The 18684-nt window shown below is 34.3% G+C and overlaps 2 protein-coding genes across 6 annotated transcripts in view; both read left to right on the forward strand.

Annotated features, from left to right (window-relative positions):
- The window catches only part of G2E3 (G2/M-phase specific E3 ubiquitin protein ligase), a 73313-nt gene extending 59057 nt beyond the window's left edge, over positions 1-14256 (forward strand). For all 5 annotated transcript variants that reach the window (XM_069559454.1, XM_069559456.1, XM_069559455.1 and 2 more), the window contains 3 exons: positions 2283-2455; positions 10694-10884; positions 11779-14256. In XM_069559454.1, the coding sequence (XP_069415555.1) occupies positions 2283-2455; positions 10694-10884; positions 11779-12029 (615 nt within the window). In that variant the 3' untranslated portion in view covers positions 12030-14256. The remainder of the gene's footprint in view (positions 1-2282; positions 2456-10693; positions 10885-11778) is intronic.
- A 2127-nt stretch (positions 14257-16383) lies between these two features.
- Positions 16384-18684, forward strand: part of SCFD1 (sec1 family domain containing 1) — a 111707-nt gene continuing 109406 nt past the window's right edge. The window contains exon 1 of the mRNA XM_069559460.1: positions 16384-18263. Coding sequence (XP_069415561.1) covers positions 18122-18263 — 142 coding nt within the window. The 5' untranslated portion in view covers positions 16384-18121. The remainder of the gene's footprint in view (positions 18264-18684) is intronic.

Here is an 18684-nt window from a genome sequence, read left to right on the forward strand (position 1 = left end):
AATGGGAATACCAGACCACCTTACTTGCCTCCTGAGAAATCTGTATGCAGGTCAAGAAGTAACAGTTAACACCACACAGGGAACAACAGCCTGGTTCCAAACTGGGAAAGGAGTATGTCAAGGCTGTATATTGTTACCCTGCTTATTCAACTTTTGTGCAGAGTACATCATGTCATATGCTGGCTGGATGAAGCACAAGCTGGAACCACGATTGCCAGGGGAAATATCAATAACCTCAGATATGCAGATTACACCACCCTTGTGGCAGAAAGTGAAGAACAACCAAAGAGCCTGTTGAAGGTGAAAGAGGAGAGTGAAAAAGCTGGCTTAAAACTCAGCATTGAAAAAACAAAAATCATGGCATCCTGCCCCATCATTTCATGGCAAATTGATGGGGAAATAATGGATACAGTGAGCCTTTATTTTTCTTGGGCTCCAAAATCACTGCAGATGGTGACTGCAGCCATGAAATTAAAAGATGTTTGCTCTTTGGAAGAAAAGCTATGACCAGCATATGCTAGACAGCATATTAAAGAGCAGGGACGTTATTTTGCCAACAAAAGTCCGTCTAGTCAAAGCCATGGATTTTCCAGTAGTCATGTACAGACGTGAGAGTTGGACCTTAAAGAAGGCTGAGTGCCGAAGAGTTGATGCTTTTGAACTGTGGTGTTGGAGAAGACTCTTGAGAGTCCCTTGGACTGCAAGGAGATCCAACCAGTCCGTCCTAAAGGAGATCAGTCCTGGGTATTCATTGGAAGGACTGATGCTGAAGCTGGAACTCCAGTACTTTGACTACCTGATGCAAAGAGCTAACTCATTAGAAAAGACCCCTATGCTGGGAAAGATTGAAGGCAGGAGGAGAAGGGGATGACAAGAATGAGATAGTTGGATGGCATCACCGACCCAATGGACATGAGTTTGAGCAAGCTTTGGGAGATGGTGAAGGACAGGGAAGTCTGGCTGTGACATGGAGTCACAGAGTCCGACACGACTGAGCGCCTGAACAGCTCTCATTGTATAATCATTTAGGATATTGTCTTCATAGCTGAAATATGCTCTTAAGGGAGAAAGTGAAAATAGAGTTCAGGGAAATTTAATACATATTCACTCATGTTCTATTGGACAGCTCTTAGTCACATAAGGCCACATCTAGCTGTAAGGAAAGTTTTGCCATATGTCCAGCTAAAACTCAGGGTGGTGGGTTAGGAGGATGAGATTAAAACATACCCAACTAGTAGAGTGTGGAAGTTTGCTCAGTCATGTCTGACTGTTTGTGACCCTATGGACTGTACAGTCCTTGGAATTCTCCAGGCCTTAATATTGGAGTGCATAGCCTTTCCCTTCTCCAGGAGATCTTCCCAACCCAGGGATCGAACCCAACCCACATTGCAGGCGGATTCTTTCCCAGCTGAGCCTCAAGGGAAGCCCATTAGAGCGTGAAGATAGTTTGAAAAGGGTAGTCGGGAAAAGCTTCTGAGATCACAGTTGAGATCCGAGATAAATGAGGGAATACCTGGGAGAAAAGTTTTTTGGGGAAAAAGAAATACCAAGGAGGTTTTGCATTCAAATGGGATTGACTGCCTACTATTTTTGTCTTTCTCTGTAACTTTGTTCAAGAGCTAACTACATGAAAGTGTCTGGCTCATAAATGGTCAAATATTTATGTATACTGTTGCCTCAAATATTCTTTTGAGTCTGTTCATTTTTATTCAGATGAAATATTTGAAATTTATAAAAGTATATTCAAACTATACTTTCTCATTCATGAAATCTCTGCAGATCATCTTTCTTGCCTCTCTAGTCTGTGTAACTGTTCTATGTCAATTACTACCTTTTATGTAAATAGCTTCCTATATTAAAGTGGAATTTTGACTCAGGGAACTCAAATTGGGGCTCTATAATAACCTAGAGGGGTGGGGATGGGCTGAAGGTGGAATGAAGATTCAAGAGGGAGGGGACATATATACACCCGTGGTTAATTCATGTTGATGCATGACAGAAATCAAACCAATATTATAAACCAATCATCAACCAATTATAAATAAATAAATGTATTTTTAACGTGGAATTATAAACTAGCCTTCTTGAGGCAGATATATACAGTGTTAAAGTGGATTATCAGACATTTATTCAAGGAAAATAATTATTGGTGTACTTTCACTTCACTCAGGTGTACTTTTGTATGAAGTGTGAGTATGAAGTAATGTGTCATTTGAAATATGAAATATGTAAATTTCTTTCACAAGTAAATGAGTATACTGGGTGTATTTTCTTCATTACAGGTAAATACTGCAGCAACTGTGGCTGACTTAAACTCTTTAGTACATGACTATTATAAGTACCTAGAGCTTATTGGATGTCTAAGAATTATAACATCAATAAGTGATAAATATATGTTGGCAAAAGACATACTTGTTTATCATGTAATTAAAAGAGTCCAAGCACCTTTTGAGAGGTAAGTTGTTCATTTGCAAAAGAATCTCTCAAATTATATGTTTAAAGTGGTTAATTGTCTTATATTGTGAGATTTATTTGATAAAATGTAAGTGCTATTTTAAAATAATGCTTTAAAACTCACCTCTTAAGAATGAATACTGCTCTTACCATTCTATGCAGAATTGCTTTAGTGTATCCTGCTTAGGTAGGATAAGTAATTATATCTCACTTATAATTTTTCTAAATCAAAATTATTTTATATCCTCACACTGTTATTAATAGTGGGAAATCTAAAATATATGTGATAGTAGACAGAGTGGTACACCATGTAATCACCATTCAGATCTAACAGTTATCAACCAACCTGTGGCCAGTCTCATTTATCTAACCTTCCTTTGTTATTGATTCTGGTTTTGTTTTCAAGGAGTCTTCAATTTCAGTATCATTAATCTGTATACTTAATGTTTTACGAATTGTTGCTATTCTTAGCAAATTTCAGATTGTCTCATCTGAAATTGTGTTGTCTCTGTTTTGATTTTGACCTTTAATGGTCTTCCTGCTATGTGGGAAGTTTTCAGTTTCACTGAAACAAGGTGTTTCAGTCTCCTTTTGTACATTCTGGCCTAATGATCTTTGTTCCTTTGAATGGGAAATGGTATTTCAAATTCACAGTCTGGATGCTTAGGGATGCTTATTTTTGTCAGGTTGGTCATTATTTTTAGGCCTTTTCAGTGGGCTGAAAGAAGAAATATAAAGGTTTTCTGTTTTTAAATTTTTAATATAAAATACATCATGAGCTATTTTAATATAAAATACATCATGTATTTTAATATAAAATACATCCAATAAGCTCTAATACTTCAAATTCACCACTGCAAGATTTGTAACTTTTTCTTTGTCCCATGTTGATAACCTTAGTTCTCAAAGACACTGGTGAATTAAAGTATGAAATAACTGCTTGATTTATTCCACATTTCATAAATATTAGTCGTCACAGAATAATAATATCGACATCATCATTAGTAACATATATTACTGAAATCAGGTTAGGGTTGGTTTTCATTTTGGTCTAAGACTTTGAATTCAAATTACTGTGTTTATAGTCATTTGACATATTTATTCTCTTTGTTGTTATACTGCTAACTGTATGCATTTTATTTTCATTTTATTTTTTCTTTTTACTGATTTTTATTAAAATTTTATTTTAAAATTATGTAAAGTCAAATCTGTAATGAAAGTATATTGAAAGATCTCAGCTCTTATACAAAATATATTCAGATAAGTTTAACTTTCATCCTAATCACATCTACCTTCCATCCTCATATGAAGTAATTATCACAGTGGCCTTTATTGTTTAGGCTTCCATTATTGTTTTTTAATGATAGCAGATAAATATATGAATATGTGTATGTATCCTCATTTCTTTTATTAAATAAATAGTAACATACCATCCGGTCCCATCACTTCATGGGAAATAGATGGGGAAACAGTGGAAACAGTGTCAGACTTTATTTTGGGGGGCTCCAAAATCACTGCAGATGGTGACTGTAGCCATAAAATTAAAAGACGCTTACTCTTTGGAAGAAAAGATACCAACCTAGATAGCATACCTAGATAGCATATTCAAAAGCAGGGACATTACTTTGCCGACTAAGGTCCGTCTAGTCAAGGCTATGTGGTCATGTATGGATGTGAGAGTTGGACTGTGAAGAAGGCTGAGCGCTGAAGAATTGATGCTTTTGAACGGTGGTGTTGGAGAAGACTCTTGAGAGTCCCTTGGACTGCGAGGAGATCCAACCAGTCCATTCTGAAGGAGATCAGCCCTGGGATTTCTTTGGAAGGAATGATGCTAAAGCTGAAACTCCCGTACTTTGGCCACCTCATGCAAAGAGCTGACTCATTGGAAAAGACTCTGATGCTGGGAGGGATTGAGGACAGGAGGAGAAGGGGATGACAGAGAATGAGATGGCTGGATGGCATCACTGACTCAATGGACACGAGTCTGAGTGAACTCCGGGAGTTGGTAATGGACAGGGAGGCCTGGCGTGCTGTGATTCATGGGGTCTCAAAGAGTCGGACACGACTGAGCGACTGAACTGAACTGAACTCAACATACCATCCACCCTTTCTCCTGTTCATTTTTTACTTGACTGTTTATAGTCCTCATACTTTTTTTTGTAGCCGTTTAGAACATCAGCACTCTTCCAAATTCAACTGTGACATCATAAGCTTAAACAATTACAAAGGATATAATTTCTAATATATTTTCAATACTGTAATTTAAAATAACACTGTTACATAACTCTTTAAAATGCATCCAAGTGCCTTCTGACTATGACTCTTACACCTCAAAATTTTCTAAGTTAGAAATACTATTCATAATTATAATTAATAGAATAATCCAAATATACATTTTGATAGTTACTTTAAAACTTATTTGAAAGATATCTCTTAATGACATAGAAGTACAAAGTATTCTTTTACTAACAAGTAGTTCATGTACCTATGAATGGATTTTTTTCCTCATTGCTAAATCAGAATTCATAGCTGTTTGTTTGTTTGAGTTTTTTGTTTATTTTTATAGGGATGAGTAGTCTAGATGTCAGAAAGAGCTTTACTATCTATATGAGTGGTGTTTAAATTAAAACCTAATTTATAAATAGGAATTAGGCAGATCTAGATAAACAGGGCAAAAAGAAAAACACTGAACACTGATCCTTCTTTTTATGTAAAAGATTTAAAAAAATATTAGCAAAAAAATATTTTAAATATATCTGAGCTCATAAAGTGTCCTGTAGATGTCAGAAATAACAAGGAAATCAAAAGCTATAGTACCCTAGATGTCATAAGAAATCAGAGCCCTCAGTTTGCCCCAAACTTGGGTTTGGCATCCTGGATGGACCCCAATCTGATGTGGAGAGATTAACAAAGTAATTAGTCTTAAGATTCATAGTACTTACAGAGTGCCAGACAGAAGCGAATATATACGTGTTTAGGGAAATTGCTATAGCTCAAGCTTAATGGGATTGGTAAAGTCACATCGCTAAAGAATAGGAGTTCTCAATAAGACAAAACACATAACCATTCAAAACAGGTATTGGAAATAGCATATCAAGGATTTAAATAACATGACAAACTAAATGAAACCAAAAAAAGTGTGTTTACAAATATCTAAAACAAAAACAGATCCAAAACATTAAATGTGAAATGAATCAGATAGTGTTTCTAAGTTGTAAAATGATCATAGACATCCAGTTCTAGATAATGTGAAATAGACACTCTTAGGGCTGGAAGAGAAGTGCGTGACAGAGGATAAGATGTTTGGGTAGCATCACTGACTCAGTGGACATTAAGCAAACTCGGAGAGGTAGTGAAGGACAGGGAAGCCTGGCGTGCTGCAATCCATAGTGTTTCTAAGAATCGGATATGACTTAGTGACTGAACAACAACAGCAGTTAAAAACCCTGAACTCTCTTTATAAAACAAACTTAAGAAGATTTTTGAAAGGTACAGAGATGAAAGCCAACCAGCTAAGGATCTCTGCAAAGACACAGCAAGAGAAGAAATCTATAGACACTTTTATCTGAAGGAAAATTAAAAGTATTTGTCACCAATGATCTACCCTGAAAGATTGTCTATGGGAATTTTTTTAACAGAAAATTATTAAAGACTGGATCTTGGAACATCAGGAAGGAAGAAAGAATAATGAAAGCATGCTTCCCTCTCTTGTGTTTGCTAAATTATGTTTGATAGTTGAGGTAAAAATCATAACATTTTCTAATGTGGTTCACAATGTATATAAAATATTTAGGAAATTATAAACAGCAAAAGGCAAAAGAGACATGAAGGGAAGTAATGTTTCTATACTTACTGGCATCAGTAAATTGTTATATTTTTTTAAAAAATCTATAAAAATAAGATATACTCAAAATGCTATATAGATAAAATGGAGTGCAAAAAAATATTCAAGTAACCCACAAGGCAAAGGAAACACAAAAATGATCGTGCAAGTGAAAAGTTGCTGACTGTTAAATGCTAGGCCATTTAAGACAAAACTGGTGATCTGGAAGAAAAAATAGGATTTTCTCATTAAAGATAGAAGAGAATTGAAACATAGAGGCAGGGCAATATCATAGAAAATGCTGCTTAAGAAGTTCCACAGTTCACAGGGCTTAATATGCTGAAGTGCAGTGTACTTTGTGATGAAACTGAGCAAAAGCTGGCAAAGTTTTCTGAGCAGAAAGACATTGTAAAAAGGAGTGTCAATTATACTGGAAACCTTTTTTTCAGTGAAATCAACACTGAAAACTGATAACCCAAGATAATAACTTCACAGAGCTAGTTACATTATTATTCAAGAGAAAGAAGGAAATAAAGACATTTTGAGACATGTTTATTTCTTTCCTAAAGAGATTAATAAAATACATACTTAAGAAAGAAATTGAACCCAGAAAGAAAAAGATACAAGCAACAGCAGTAAGGCAAAAAAAGGAAAGAAAGAAAAGTATTAGCTATTAAAAAGGAAAAAAAAAAAACCAAAAACTAAATTTTGGTAAGAAATGGTTAAAATGAAATACTAGTAAAAAGTTGATGTGTAAGAAGAGAAGGGTCATTGTATTGTTTTGAGAAACTTGTATTCTTGAGGTAGTAGTGGAGAAGCATTAATTATCTTTAGATTGTTAAACCAACTATGTGTCTTTAAAGGGAAAATTCTAAAATATAGGAAGAGTATGTGACTTTCAGACCAGTTTGATAGGGGTGGGGGTAGCAAGAAAACATATTTAATCGTAGAGTGAGCAGAAAAAGAGGGATAAAACAAGCAAGGAAAAACAGTGTTCAAAGAAATCATAAGAGAGAAGAATAAATATATAGGAGATTGTAATACATGTAAATTAGTGAGACTGTTGGATTAAAAGACAGAGGGTCCTAAATTGCATTCTAAATAGATGGCTTCAAAGCAAAAGAAAGAAAAATTCTAATTATTTTTTCATAAAGCCTTGTCTTTAAGTGACCCTAATAGTGTCAAATTCTCTTGAATTCAGCAGTCTTGAACCTATTTGTACCTAGCAACATAACCTCAAAAAACTAACAATTCTGAGGAGGGTTTATAAAAGGAAGCAAGATACCTTGAGTATCAAAAAATAAATGTTGCTTTAGTGCATTCCACTAATAGATTAAAGGAGAAAAAACAATCATCATATAATTATAGATGCAAAAAAAGCAATTGATACATTTGTACATAATTTTAAACTGACAATTTGAAGTATCCTGATACAGATTATCTAGTAAACATTCAGTGAACATTATCCTTAATAGTGTGACGGGCATTCCTCTTAAGGCCATGTCAAGCCTGGGATATATGTAGTTACTGCCTTCATTTCTATAATATGCTGGAAGACCTAGTAGAGCTACAGGATTAAAGCAATAAGTGAATGTTAATTAAAGATTCAAAGAATTAAAATTATCATTTATAGTCTACCTGGTGTTCCAACTAAAATCTTAGAACTTCTATAAAGAGTGTAGCAGGTTACTGTATACAAGAGGTAAAGGATTCTAAAAGGGAGATGTGCAAGTGACAAGGAATGGTAAAGAAATTGGTTGATATTAGAATAAATGTTAACTGTACAAAAAGTTAATGTTTCATTTGGGGATTTATGATACAAGGTGAAATAAAATGTTTGAGTAACATAGAGAGCCACTGGAGTTGCAAATGTCCCAGGGTCTTTGTGTTGTTCAGCAATCAGGTAAATACTTGATTTGCTTTCGATTTCAAATATGCCAATTAAAAATTTGAGGTAACCACTTAAAAAGTAAGAACTAGTATAATTTTTTAAATAGAAGCTAAATTGGAATTAAATGAACACAGAAATTTGCAGGACACGATAAAAAAGCTTTTTGAAATTCAGTACAGTTTCCCAAAAGTGCTAGAACTAGTTTCCTAATGTAGTAATCACTATGATTATATAAAAATTAGAAAAAAATTACTCTCAAAGAAGCAAATTTCTGAAAAATAATAATACATTGTGGTGCCACTTATGGAAAGTTTTAAAACAAAGCAGTACTAGTTATTTTTTAGGGATATATATATATTGAAACTAAAATGAAATTTAGGCTATAGTAAAAATTCAGAATGGTTAAATAGCAATTTCAAGTAGTTTTCTTTGTAGGAGAGAAGGGAAGGTTGTGAATGGACAGATTTAGTTGAGTGAATGTTTTTCTTAATAATCTGAGCAAACAAACACAAAATGTCAGTATCTTTTAAATTCAAGTGACAGTTCATGGTTTTCTCTTACTTCCTGGCTTCTGTATAAGCTTCAAGTACTTAATTTTAATTGAAAGTAAAATTTTAAATGTTGGGCTGAAATTTGCTTCAAAGGTTAAGTGTAAAGTAAAAGTTAAAAGCAAGAAAGGCAGGCAAGGATTGTATTGTGGAGAACCTTAAAAGTCATGTTAAGGAGTTTTGACTTCATAGACATTGTGTATATTATTAGTTTCCTGTGGCTATTGTAAAAAATTATCACAAACTGATGGCTTTAAACAACAGAAATTTATTCTCCCATAGAGGAGGCTAGAAGTCCTAGTCCTCATGTTGACAGGGATTCATTCTTTCTGAGAATTTTGGAAGAGAATTCATTCTTTGCTGCTTTTAACTTCTGGTGGTTTGTGGTTACATAGCTCTAAGCTCTGAATCAGTGTTACATGCGCTTTTCCTCTCTGTGTTTCTTTTATAAAGACAGTTATCATTGGACTTAAGATAAGCCCAGATAGTCTAGGTAAAATGATCTCAGGATCCTTAACATAATTACATCTGCCTGGACTCTTTCCAAATAAGATCACATTCACAGGTTCTGGATAGGATGTAGATATCTTTTTTGGTGTTCACATGGAAAATCAACTTAGAGACTTAAACGCTTGGTAGAAACAGTTCCTTTGCAGGTAGTTTGCAATAAGGTGGTAACTGATGTGTGGAGAAATGAACAAACGAAAAGCATTTCAGAAAAGGACATTCACAGGACTTGGTAGTTGGGAGTGGAACAAGGAAGAGTTAAGAATGACTTTCAGATTTATCTATACTAATAGTAATGGAGGCATTAATTGTCATTTATGGTTCTGATTTTGGTAGTCAGGTAATTAGCTCTCTTTTGGACTTAATAAGTTTGGGTACTTAGAATATATGGTACCCAGCAGTCTGTTGGATATATATTCTGAGTTGGAAATAATAGATTTTATAGTAATGCACATAAACCTGCTTAAAATCATGGGATATGGCAAGAGGAAAGAGAAATTTGCCTTGTTACAGAACCATGAGGAACAAACAGTAACATTTAAGGGAAAGCAAAGATAGAAGAAGCTTTGTAAGAGACTCAGAAGGTCTGGCCAGAGAAATAAGGGGAAGACAGGAGTCTGGTGCCATACATCATTCATGAACTTGGGGCAGTTACTCTGAGATACAGAAAGGAGAGGAGGGAAGGTGCATGTGAAATTAAGAGGGGGAGGCAGTGAATGTAGATAAGTCTTTCACATAGATCATCTCAAAGGAAAATAGGATTTTTTTTCCCTTCATTCAAAAATTGGAAAGATAAGCACTTGAGAAAGAGCTGTGCTGTTGAGGAAGAGCTTATAGATTGGAAGGTGAATCCATGTAGCAGGGTACCTGAGGAGGTGGCTAGGGAAATCAGAGACACAGTAAAGGCTTCGTCAGTCTGATAGGCAAAAATGGTATCTACATTCTTTGCTTATTAGTGAGAATGTACATTTTTAAAAATTCATTTGTTACTTGTATTTTCTTAATAATACATTTATATTTTGTGTATTTGGATTGTTCTTCCAGAAAACTGATTTGTATTTTTAGTACAACTAGAGAAATTAGTGTTTTATCATGTATATTAAAAATATTTTGTTTGTTTTCTCTGTTAATTTCTTTTTAGCAATACAAAAGTTGAATTTCTGTGTGGCTAAAATTTAGTTTCTTTGCAATCTTTCATTTTATACTAACTAGCTTTGAAGTATAAAATTTTAGATGTCTTTTTTCTCTTAATGGAAAATTATTGGCTCAATTTTAAAACTATTCTATAAATACTGTAGGAATGTAATATATTCATTTTATATTAATACATTGGCTTATTGATTTGAAATTATCAGTAGCATGTCCATATTTTTTTTCTCATATCTAATTATGTAATTGTAAATGAGCTAGACATATGTGTTCCAAACATATTTGTATGAATGTTGGCTCATTATTTTTCTTCTCTTTAAGTTTTAAACAGGGTCTGAAAACTCTTGGTGTTTTGGAGAAAATTCAGACTTACCCAGAAGCATTTTTTCATATCTTCTGTCATAAACCTGAGAATCTTTCTGCAAAAATACTTAGTGATCTTTTTACAGTACACACATTGTCTGATGTACAGACTTTGGGGTTTTGGAATAGTTACTTACAGGCTGTTGAGGGTATGTAGATGTTTTATTTTCATTTAACTTAAAAATTTTGTTTTGGGATATTTATTTCTTTGAGTTTTATTTTTCATAGTAAGACTTCCATCTGATAACTGCAATACTTTTTTATAAAACTTGTTTAAAACCAAGTTATATGACAGTTGAAAGTGATAAGGAAAGATTATAAAGTTTATTTTTCACTTGTTTCTGTCTCAATAATTTGAGATGATAGTCATTCTTCTTAGAAAACTTTAAATATATGGGTGATTGCCACAGCATAGGAGAGTCATCTGCTTCAAAGCTAGTCATCTACTTCATTGTTTAAAATTTTTAAGTCAAATTGAATTATTCCAAAAATGAATTGGTCAGAATACGGTAATGATATTTATCGGTGAGCATTAGCAGTGTAAATTCATTCTGTTTAATATGGTGTAAAAAAAAAGCTTAACTTTTTGTTGAAAATTTTTCAGCTAGCTTGTTGGGATGTTTTATACCATCTAATTTTTCCTGTTTGCCTTTTTGAAATAGCTTATCAAATAACAGTGATCTAGAAGTGGTTTAAAATTGTTTGTATATATCCCCAAAAGATTGTGTTTTAAAACCTACTGAACCTCTTGGACTGTATAATTTTATTTTAAGGAAGTCATTCAAATATACGATGAGTAGGTCAACCAAATGATTTTATGAGTCCTACTTTGTTTGAGATTCAAATAAACATGAATCTAATATACCATTTTCCTATTACTAGACTTGACTTAGTACTTTAGTTTGCCTGTTATGCATTTACTGTTAATGTGGGAGTCTTCTGCCTTTCAACATGTCTAGTTGGGGAAGAGTCTATGATGGTAGCAATATATAATGTGGATTTATTTATATTTTCTTTGTCTCTCTCTCTGGTATCCTTTTCAGATGGTAAATCTACAGTAACAATGGAAGACATTCTTATTTTTGCTACCGGTTGCAAGTCCATTCCACCTGCTGGATTTAAACCCAGTCCATCAATTGAGTGCCTTCATATGGATTTTCCTGTAGGAAACAAGCATGATAACTGTTTAGCTCTTCCTATCACTAGTACATATAAAGAATTTCAAGAAAGTATGGACTTCGCCATAAAAAACACTCTAAGATTAGAAAAAGAAGAAAATTCTCACTTCATTTGACATTACCTGTTTTGAACAAAGGGATGCTTCTTTAAAAGCTGCTGTTGATACTTTTTGTTTCAGAAATCTTTCCATCATCACTTTGAGCAAACTTGGCCCAGTAAAATTTATAATACGAACATAAAGGATTGTTTTGGCCACCTAAGCTAAAAAGGATTTTTTGTTAAGGTGTACCAGTGAAAGTTAATATTTTTCTATTTTCTTAATATACATGCTTTGTAAACCTCAATATAAATACTTTTAGAATGGCTGTACAGACTTTCTTCAAGTATAGTACATGCTATATATAAGCAGAAAACTTGTGCTCACTTTATGTAAATTAGGATTAGCTATAGCATGCCACAATGATTTTTCTGGTTTAATTATGCAATTTTCAAATTATTACTTATTTTAAAGCATTAAGTAGGAAAGCTAAATGAGTGATTTTTTTTTTTTTTTAATCAAAGGCATATATTTTGGAGTATGTGTTATATGTATCCTCTTCTAGGATGGCACTAAATTAGTTGTTAAAAAATGTTTTTAGATCATTGAATTATATTAAAATAGATCCACACTGCTGTTAGATTATGCCTTAAGAGATGTATTATATAAGAAAGCAGAATTGCACAAATACTCAAGAATCTATGGACATTCCATAGTCTTAAATATAGTTGAAAATCTCTTAAGTGTCTTCTTTAAAGCCTTGGCTTTAATCATAAGATTTTTTTTTCTTTGTATCCCATGTGTGGTGTTAAACCACAGTGTATATGATCCAGAGTTTAAGTTATCTGAATAGAATGATCTCTGTGGATTGCCTTTTGGTAGGTTTGGCTATTTAACAGTTATTTATTATCAGTATGGTTGTTTGATAGGTAAACTGGAACCATTACATTATACAGGTATTTTCTTTACTTTTGAAAGATACCTGTTTATATAAACATTGTAGAAATATATAAGAACTACAAAGAATGAAAAACCCATGCTAATCTCACCATGCAGAATTAACTGTCCCTGTATATCCTTTTATTAATATAAACTCTTATATTTCCTTTCTTTTTTAACTTTCTTAATTCTTCTAAAAGTCAAAGAATACCTAGAAATAAAAGATTATGTAATAATAATTTGAAGATACATAATCTGACAGTTTTATCACCATATCTGTACTCTTACAAAAGAAGAAATTGGAACGATCTAATGTCCCTAATCTGTTATCTAATATAAATGGGTTTTTCAGCAAAGTAAATCGTATGAGAGGTAAATTACTTGTTTTTAAGCACATTTTTTTCTAGCTGTGCAAAGCAGGTATCAGCCATCGTATTCTCATTCTCTCTGAGAAACATTTGTAAATTACTGATATTTTTAAAGACAATTGACAGGATTAGTGTGATACTGGTAATATAAAACATAGTCCTAGTATTTGTTTTGTTACATTTACTAAAAGTGAAACTTTAACTTGAAGGTTTTAAAACATTAAACAAGGCATTTTTTTGTCTTGGGTTGAATTCTATTAAATTATCAAAAATAATTGAAGGGTCAGTTATCCAAAAAGAAGTTTAAACTCACCATACAGGTTTTATTCCAAATGTGTTGATAAACTGGACATTTTATTTGTTAACCTACCTAGTCTTTATAAAATTCTAAAAGCCGTTAAATCAGTACAAACCAGAAAACCTAATTCAAGCTATATTCTGGTTATTTGTAGTTTGGATTCATTTAATTACAGTCATAATTAAAGCTGTTAAATGCTCACATGCTTTTGAGGTGGGGCTGCTGATAAGGGGCAGTGTGCTTGTGTTGGCTACAATTAAAAACAGTATTTCAGTTCCTCTTATTTGTAGACAGGGCCTTAGGGATAAGGTGTTTAAATAATAATTTGGGATATTCATGTTTTAAAGGGAGGTATAAATATTCATATTGGAAAATATTTTCTGGTTTTAAGGATGTTCATCAGTTTGGTTTTAGATTAATCTTTGAAGATATGTCACTGAACCCTGTAGGTTATTTATTTTCTGCAGTGTTCCTATGTCACATGGTTGGTATTGTTTTTCTTCTGTTGTTATAAGCCAATACAGAGTTTTTACTGACTTTGGTTTTTTAAAAGGAATTATGCTATAAACTTTTATAAATGTGAATATGTATTTCTTAAGTATTTCAATTGTCTAAATGCCATGTATTTTCAAGCTTGTTCTCTGTTACTCTCAATATCAAGAAAAACCATAAATTTGCCTCTTAACCTGTCTGCTGTTAATGGTCTTAGTTTAGTTTTCTATTCATTTTTTTTAAACAATTAAAAATTTTTTGGTGTGGGAACTTCATCTGAAGGCATTTTATACAGTTCTCTACTATTCTAGTACATAGTCATTTTACTGTTATTTAGGGTATTTAGGGTAAAGATTCCTTAAAATATCTCGTCAGAAATTAGCTTCTAACTTTCTTTATACTTTGTAATATTTAATTTCCATATTATAAATTAGACGCTATTTGGGTCAAGTAAAAAGTTTTCATTTGATCACTAATCTGAGAATTCACTTTGGCTTCTACATCATTTCGAGTTTCTTATAATTTTTTTCTCCTAATTATATGGAAGCTGCCAAAACGTTTTTACCCAATACTGAATGCACAGTAAAGGAGAGTATCATAGGTAAGTTGTTTTTTTTTTTAAGATAAGCCTTTTAAAACTGTAAAAGGCAAAGTGACGTGGGCTTTTACATTCAGTCATTATAAGAAAATTATTAGAACAAGAATCCTATTTATAAATTTGTCATATATATATATATAGTGATTATCACATGCTTTGTTGTCACTTTTACAATAAGCTATTAAACTAGGTTTTATGCTCTCAGTGATCCAGTGCAAAACATAAAAACGTATTGATGGATTTCTTGAATATGTATTACTCTCAGTTTAGGAAAATATGAATTGCTTTGAAGAGATCACATTTTCAAGTTCTCATGTTGACTTTTACCTTCAAATAGCTAAACATATTACAGTGTATGCCAGATATGTGATCGTTTATGTCAGCCTAATTTCCCTTTTTTAAAGGCTTTAGAGACAAAAACATGACACATATAATTAAGTTTTGTAAATAAATATGTTTATGCTACTAAATGTGAAGCTCTTATATAAACTAAGTAACTTGTTAGGATTTAACAAGGTTAAGATTCTGACAGTACTGGGTAAATAACAAGATCCTTTCCTCTCCACATTTGGTAGATCCTGCTAACAGTTGTTGGCTAACGTTTAGGAACCTCTCTTGAATGAGCTGTTCTGAGATATTCTGTGTTAAAATATCTATCCCTTAATGTAAAATAATAGTTTGCAGAATAAGTATATTATTTAAGTGAAAAATCTGGATAGGTAGAGTCAGTTAAAAGACTAAAAAATATTAGGTTAATTAACACTCTAACAGCCCATAGTTTAATCCTTATATTCCAGTAACAGACTACCTTACTCAGTCTTAGCCTTAAACGAAGTATTTGTTTATTGCCACTCTTCTGTGGGATTTTCTTTTGGTGGGCTTTTTTTTTTTTAAGTGTTTATTGACTGTGTTACAAAATTGCTTCTGTTTTATGTTTTGATTTTTTTTTGGCCATGAGGCATGTGGGATCTTAGCTCCCTGACCAGGGATGGAGCCCCGTATTGGAAGGTGAAGTCTTAACCACTGGACCACTGGGCAGATTCTGGGTCATCCTTTTCTATCCATGTTCCACACTCTGTGCACTCCTTGGTTTTGTGTTAGTCGCTCAGTTGTGTCTGACTCATTGCAACCCCAGGGACTGTAACCTGCCAAGCTCCTCTGTCCATGGGGTTTCCCAGACAAGAATACTGAAGTTGGTTGCCATTTCCTTCTCCGGGGGATCTTCCTGACCCAGGAATTGAACCTGAGTCTCTTACATCTCCTGCATTGGCAGGCAGATTCTTTACCACTAGTGCCACTTGGCCAACATGAGGACATGCTCCTTCACTAAGGCATGAAACCCTTCCATTCACTGTAACATCGTGTGCTGAAAACATGTGTCCCATCGTGTCTCAGGACTATCTCCTTGGTTAGGACAGTTTTTATCATTTCAAATGTATATACTGTACATAAATGTTAAACAGGTCTGAGTGTTTTATATCAATATGACTCATATATTTTGGGAGGAATATGCTGGAGCTTAAGTGGTTAGATGATAGATTTGCATTGAAAGTAGAAGTGCCCAATTGAACAAGATTGGGCTCTCATATTGAAGGGAAAGCCTGTTTATTTTATATTCCATGAAGACAAACAATTAAGTAGAACTTTCCCATAGGGCTTCCCTGGCGGCTCAGACGGTAAAGCGTCTGCCTGCAATGCAGGAGACCCGGGTTCGATTCCTGGGTCGGGAAGATCCCCTGGAGAAGGAAATGGCAATCCACTCCAGCATTCTTGCCTGGAAAATCCCATGGACGGAGGAGCCTGATAGGCTACAGTCCACGGGGTCGCAGAGTCAGACACGACTGAGCGACTTCATTTTCCCATAGGGCAGTACTCGTTTCTGTTTTAGTTACAACATACCTACTTCATTGCTGATCCTTATCAGTGATAACACTGAATAAAGAGTAAATATTACAGTTAATTTCTTAGTGAAAACCATAATGCGTTTCTTAAACAATGTAGGTTCATAATCTTTTACCAGTCTCTTTTACCAACCTGGTACACTTTTTTAAAATTTTATTTGGAGTATAATTACTGTACAATATTGTGATGGTTTTTGCTATACATTGACATGAAATCAGCCACGGGTGTACATCTGAATCCCCCTCCCACCTCCTTCCCACCCTATCCCTCTGGGTAGTCCCAGAGCACCAACTTTAAGTGCCCTGCTTCATGCATCGGACTTGCACTGGTCATCTATTTTACATACGGTAATATACATGTTTCAATGCTATTCTCTCAAATCATCCCACCCTTGCTTCTCCCACAGAGTCCAAAAGTATGTGTCTCTTGCTGTCTTGCATGTAGGGTCATCGTTAGTGTCTTTCTAAATTCCATATATATGTGTGTGTGTGTTAATATACAGTATTGGTGTTTCTTTTTCTGACTTCACTCTGTATAATAGGCTCCAGTTTCATCCATCTCATTAGAACTGACTCAAGTATGTTACTTTTTATACCTAAGTAGTATTCCATTGTGTATATATACCACAACTTCCTTACCCATTTGTCTGCCAGTGGACATCTAGGACATATCCTGGACATATCCTGGCTATTATAAACAATGCTGCAGTGAACACTGGGGTACATGTCTCTTTGAATTCTGGTTTCTTCCGTGTGTATGCCCAATAGTGGGATTGCTGGGTTGTATGGCAGTTCTGTTTCCAGGTTTTTAAGGAATCTCCACACTGTTCTTCATAGTGGCTTGTCATATATAACAAGGTGGCTACAGTGGATAATATAATTGGAATTTACTAAAAGAGTAGAATTCGAAAGGTTTCACCAAAAAATAAAAATATATGAGGTGATAGATGTGGTAATTAACTAGATGAGAGGAATTCTTCGCAGTGTATACATATTTATGTCAGATCATCTCAATGTACATTTCAATGATCTTGCCAATTCTGTCCTTAATTAAGCCAAAAAAAAATTATGCAAGGAAAAAGAATGTAAGGTTTGATTCTAGGGCATTCCCTAATGGCATTAAGAATGAGATCACTTGAGTTCAATAAAAATTGTTGTGAAATAGGATGTTTTTTTAAGAAATGCTCTTTATGTAATTGTTGGGGTAGCTTAATTTCTCAAATTCGGTAAGTTTTCAAAACAAGTTTTTGAGGCACAGGGTCTGTAATTTCATAGAATTTGGCACAGCTTCAGAATAAACATTCAATAACTAACGCAAATATCAAAAGTGAGCGCTGTTGACGGTATGAGAAATGGGCTGTGTCCATTTTTAACATCCAGTAAAAAAATATGGATTGTTAGAAATCAATATTGGATGTATTTTGTCATCACATGGTTTTAAGTGTACATCAAGACACCTGCATTATCCACTAACGTCCCCCCTCACCACACCAAAGAACTTTTTTGTAATTTTGCATTTACAAAAAGGAGGAAAATACAAATTTCCAGTTTGCACCTTCCTGACTCCTGTGTATATGATGGCAAAACAACCCCACTCAGCTAGACTGCTTCTGCCTAAGATGAGATTAAGAAATCTGCCTGAAGAGCAATGCTTCAAAGCCACCTGTCTTCCAGAAAAAAGCAAACGGGACACCTCTCCAGCTGCACTGGGTAAAGGTAAGGCAGCGAGCATTTAAGTGCCAGTTTTGTTCCATGAAGTTCATTTACTTCAGTCCTGTGATTCTTAAGCCCCTAGATTGCCTCAAGAGATCTGAAGGGGCTTCCCCGATGGCTCAACTGTAAAGAAACCGCATGTAAAGCAGAAGATTCGGAGACGCGGATTCGATCCGGGGTGGGGAAGATTCCCTGGAGGAAGAAATGGCAACCCAGTCCAGTAACCTTCCCCGGAGAATCCCATGAACAGAGGAGCCTGCCGGACGCAAGAGTCGGACACGACTGAGCCAAATAACATAAGATACCTGTAGACGACCGAACTAACAGTCGTGCATTTAATTAGGTTTTTAGCACTACAACACGCTCCTGCTCTATCAGCGCAATTTAAAGCAGTTACCCTTTCAGAAGTTGGGGCTTGACAGGT

The sequence above is a fragment of the Ovis canadensis genome, chromosome 18 (genome assembly GCF_042477335.2).
Source record: "Ovis canadensis isolate MfBH-ARS-UI-01 breed Bighorn chromosome 18, ARS-UI_OviCan_v2, whole genome shotgun sequence".
Classification (NCBI taxonomy): Eukaryota; Metazoa; Chordata; class Mammalia; order Artiodactyla; family Bovidae; genus Ovis; species Ovis canadensis.